General features: G+C 33.3%; 1 protein-coding gene across 1 annotated transcript; it reads left to right on the plus strand.

The window, feature by feature from the left end:
• The first annotated feature begins 930 nt into the window (after positions 1-930).
• LOC145062303 (AP2-like ethylene-responsive transcription factor AIL5) lies at positions 931-4408 on the plus strand. The gene is made up of 9 exons (XM_079009922.1): positions 931-1160; positions 1259-1616; positions 1707-1789; positions 2124-2132; positions 2394-2482; positions 2582-2655; positions 2811-2861; positions 3419-3495; positions 3654-4408. The coding sequence occupies exons 1-9, from the start codon at positions 1043-1045 to the stop codon at positions 4214-4216; spliced, it is 1422 nt and encodes a 473-aa protein (XP_078866048.1). The 5' UTR covers positions 931-1042; the 3' UTR covers positions 4217-4408.
• The last annotated feature ends 620 nt before the right edge of the window (positions 4409-5028 follow it).

Consider the following 5028-nt stretch of genomic DNA (forward strand, 5'->3'; position numbering starts at 1 on the left):
CCAAAGGTAAACCCTTATTTATATGCTTGCATACGTCAATTCTTTCAAATTATAGGACCGATCAAAGATGGATTAATGGGTGTCGTCAAAGTTAGTTAAAGTGTGGAAGAAACCATGAACTTATAACCGGTCTTGAAGAATCAATAGAGAGAATTTGTGAGTTCCTTAAAAAAAGACACGAATAACATGGGTTCTTCATATATATATTTTGTGAAAGAAATAATCTAGAGACTTTAAATCGGCTAGCTAGGTTAAAAATATATACTAGTCAAGATGCGTACATAGATAGAAATTTAGCAGACACAGAAGACAATGACAAATTAATATCACACCAAAACAAAGACGAGGACATCGTTGTTGCCTTAATCGCTCCTAATATTCCGAGCAAATACACTGAAATTTGAATGTAAACTAATTTAGGGTGGGAGAAGAGTTGTGGAAATTTTTGGTACAAGGGCTTGTAAATCTCAGGTGTTTATATGGCTATATATTTAAAATGTTATTGCATATTTTATGTAGAAGCTAATGGCCTAATGCCGTGTGAATATTTATTTGCAAAGAGAAAAGGGTTTTAATTTAACTGTTGAATGATTTGGTCTTATTTTAAAATAAATTAAAACTATTGAATGATTTGATCGTATTTTATAATGTTATTGTATATTTTGTATAAAAACTAATGTTGTATGAATTAAGAAAAAGAAAATAGAAAGTTGAAGCATAATAAATATTTAACCATAAAATTAATGAAAAAAATGGTATCTAAATACTTTCATAGATGGTGTTACACTACCCTAATTAAATTATAACACTATGAAGTATTTAGATATTTAATTTTATGGTAAAATATTTATTATGATTTCTGCGTCCTCTCTCTCTCTCTCTCTCTCTCTCTCTCTCTCTCTCTCTCTCTCTCTCTCTCTCTCTCTCTCTCTCTCTCCACACATAAAATTACATAAGCAACGCTGTTTCCCAAAGAAAAAACTCAGTGACACAGAAGAAAAAATCAAACTCTTTGTTTCACACACACACTTATCAAGAAACTATGAACATGGATACTTCTCAATCTCATCAGAATCTAAACAACAACTGGCTTGCCTTCTCTCTTTCCAATACCAATAGTCTCTTCCAACAGCCACACGCCACCGCCTTCCACCATCATCGTACTCCCTTTTCTCTTTCTCTCTAGAACTTCACAGCCACATCATCGAATGAACAAAAAAGATACTAATATCTAATCTTGTTGTTTAATCTTTTGCAGATGAAGGCGATGCCAACGGAACAACCACCCATCATGACTTGTCTGTTCTCACCGACGGTAGCCCAAAACTGGAAGACTTCCTCGGCGGCTGTGGCTCCGCCGCCTCTAATGGATCTGGTCCCGACGTTTGTCATTTCCAAGATGAATCACAAACCTCTATCCAGCCCCATGACACCACATCGATTTATGACTCGGAGTTGAAGACTATCGCCACTGGCTTCCTCCGTGATTTCTCCACCAACAACCATCAGCAGCAGCTGGCGGTGGTTCCTACACCACTGAAGCAGGATAACTCTCCGGCGAAAAAAGCCATCGATACCTTCGGCCAACGAACTTCCATTTACCGTGGCGTAACAAGGTTGAATCTTTATAAAAAATTAATTATTTTGTTTGCAAAAAGATTGAATTTTTTTTCATAAAGATTAAATGTTTGCCTAAAATGTTGAAGGCATAGATGGACGGGGAGATATGAAGCTCATTTATGGGATAATAGTTGCAGAAGAGAAGGCCAAAGTAGGAAAGGAAGACAAGGTAAAGAAAGATACATGACTAACGATGTTATCTAACATGCGCAAACTGCACCGACTAACATACACCGTTATACATACCAAAGATCTGAGTCATCCCGATCAGTTTATTTCATTTATAAAAATAAGGTTCTTATCCCTAGAAAAAGAACCAAACGATCAACGGCTCAGATTTTCTGGTTTCCGTAAAACTACTGGCGCTTGCTATTGTAGATAACTACTATATGGCGGTTTATGCTATCGTGCGCATTTTCATATTGTCTGTTCAAGAATCTTAACCTTCATCATTCTGTCTCTTTGATTTTGTTGCATGTACTGATTGATGGATGAATCTTCAGTTTACTTGGGTGAGTTTTCCTTTTTCATGTTTTACTCATTATGACTTTGTTCTTCGATCATTACTGCATGCAAATTGCATTATAGACTAATCTTTTTGATTATTTTTATTGATCAATCTTATTTAATTATATCAAGTTTCCTAAATGGTCGAAACTTTCTAATTACATTGTCACGTGAGTCTCTTCATTTCGGATGTCGTATAGTTTAAGATGAACGTGTTGTATGCTACTAGTTTTTGATTATATTTGTTTATGTGCTTCACTAATTAGGTGGATATGATAAGGAAGACAAAGCAGCTAGAGCTTATGATCTTGCAGCCCTCAAATACTGGGGTCCAACAACCACAACAAATTTTCCTGTAAGAAATAATATACCTAAATTAGGGTTTTTTTGTTGATCTTGAAGAAAAATTAAACCTTTATATTTATTTTCTGTGTATACCTTATGGATGATTTAGGTTTGCAACTACGAGAAAGAGCTTGAAGAAATGAAGAACATGACTAGGCAAGAATTTGTTGCTTCACTTAGAAGGTAATTAGTTAATTAATTTAGCATTTTATGTATACATCGTTATTTAAAAAGATTAAGTCATTTGAAGTGGGGTTTCGTGCCTTAAAGTGTTTGTATAATCACACACTTTTAATTATGGGTAAATAGTCTCGTATAATTCTCGATAAATTTTGCAGGAAAAGCAGTGGCTTTTCTAGAGGAGCCTCTATTTATAGAGGTGTCACAAGGTAACTTATTTGCTATTATACTTTTTAACTCACATATTTTGACATTTTAATTTGAGATCGGAAAATTAAGAAAATAAAAGAACTACAAAAAAAGATCCTTTTAAGAGAAAAATCTAATTAAGACCTTTAAAAAGACTATAATATTGAATTTAATTTATAATGTATTTTTAAACTTAATGTATATATAGGTATTAGTAAGTTATATAACTATTTATTTTTTATAATAGAAAGAACATAATTACATAAATATAAGATATTAGAAATAAGATGCATAAATGTAAAAGCAAAATAAATTAACAAAACTAATATTTAAAAATGAAATCTATCTCATTCTACTTTAAACATAAAGCAAACTTGATATTCCAACCCAAGCTATAAAGTTAGATATAAAAACATACCTTTTGTCCTTAATTTGTTATCACAATAAATGTGTTAATTATTATTATTAACATATTTATTTAATATTATTTTGATAATTATTATTATCATCGCATTATTACGGGTTTGAACGAGCAACACCCGAATAATTTTCCGTTCCAACTTTTTTTGAAACACAGGCACCATCAACACGGACGTTGGCAAGCAAGAATAGGAAGAGTAGCCGGTAACAAAGATCTTTATCTTGGAACCTTCGGTGAGTCCCACTTCTTTTAACTAATCGCATGCAATCATTGATTGAAAAAACAAAATATCATCAACAAAGGTCCAAGGACACTGTAGATTAATGTTGGTTGTGAGACTGGTTGACACTGAGTATCATACTATATTTATAATGTTATTGTGTTTTTCTAGGCACACAAGAGGAAGCGGCCGAGGCCTATGACATTGCCGCCATCAAGTTCCGTGGATTAAACGCGGTCACAAATTTCGACATGAGCCGATATGATGTAAACAGTATTGCCAACAAAAACCTCCCAATTGGAGGCATGAGTAGCAAATCCAAGACTTCAATCGATCAATCTCATGCTGATGAACCAACAAACACTAATATTGTTAGCTTTGCGATGCCAATGAAACAAGATCTACCAACAGATTATTGGAGTTCGGTCTTAGGGTACAACCAAAACCAAGGCATGACATCATACCAAGGTACAACACCCTACAGCATGGAATACCCTTCGAGTACAAGTACTACAACCAACAATGGGTATTACCATGGAGGAGGGTTTATTCAACAAGAGAACAATAATGGTACTGTAGTTGCTTTAAGTAATGGGTCAACAGTTCCCGTGGGTGCCCCTGTAGGTTTGAATGGATCAAGTTATGGAAACTGGATAGAACAGTCTTTTCACTCAAATCAACCTGCCAAGCAAAATCTATCAGTTTTTCAGACACCCATTTTTGGAATGGAATGATTTGAATGGAGGGGGTAAAGTGAGAGTTGAATGGAAGGGGGTGGGGTGGCAGAAGTTGACAGAAGATGGTACTAACACCTAGTTATTTGTATCATTAATTTAGGGTTATGTTTTTTGCTTTATTTTTTTTAATTTTTACCTTTTTTTACCTTTACTGACTTCCCTTATAATTAATAGAAAATATTCTCCAAATCTCAGTTTTTTACAATGAATTACATAGTTATTGACAGATGAAGGTTTGAAGAAGTGATAATTGATAACTGAAACCCAATCTTTAGTCGTTAAATGAATACGATTTGAACCTAATAAATCAAATGAAAACTGGCATTTAGCCACTCAAGCGAATAGCGTTTGTGCTTGAAATTTCATATATTCAGATATAATAAATCAGTAAGGGTTTGTGTAAATTACAGCCTATCGTTGGTCCACAGCAATTTAAGAGAACAGGGTTCCATGCATGTTATTTTTAGTAAATTGTAAATTTGGTTATTGTAATATTACAAAAGGTGAAGTCAACTTTTTTTTTTTTTTTTTTTTTTTTTTTTTTTTTTTTTTTTTTTTGACATGTATGAGTCTATGAGAGGTCAAAATTTAGTCAAACTATTTTGCCTTTATTATTTTCTTTTCCGTTTTTTATTTATTGAAATATTTTTATAATTAAAAAAATAAAAAAGGAAAAAGAAAACCCTAATAAGTAATAACTTACATTATTCATCCATTTCTCTTTTAATGTATCAACTTATCTTTTCTCTCTTCTCTTTCTTGGTGGAATGTTGGAGCACCGTTGCCGCCCTCCACTCATTGTTGACGCA

This window comes from Lactuca serriola, chromosome 7 (assembly GCF_051521515.1).
Source record: "Lactuca serriola cultivar US96UC23 chromosome 7, Lser_US96UC23_V15, whole genome shotgun sequence".
In the NCBI taxonomy this organism is placed as follows: Eukaryota; Viridiplantae; Streptophyta; class Magnoliopsida; order Asterales; family Asteraceae; genus Lactuca; species Lactuca serriola.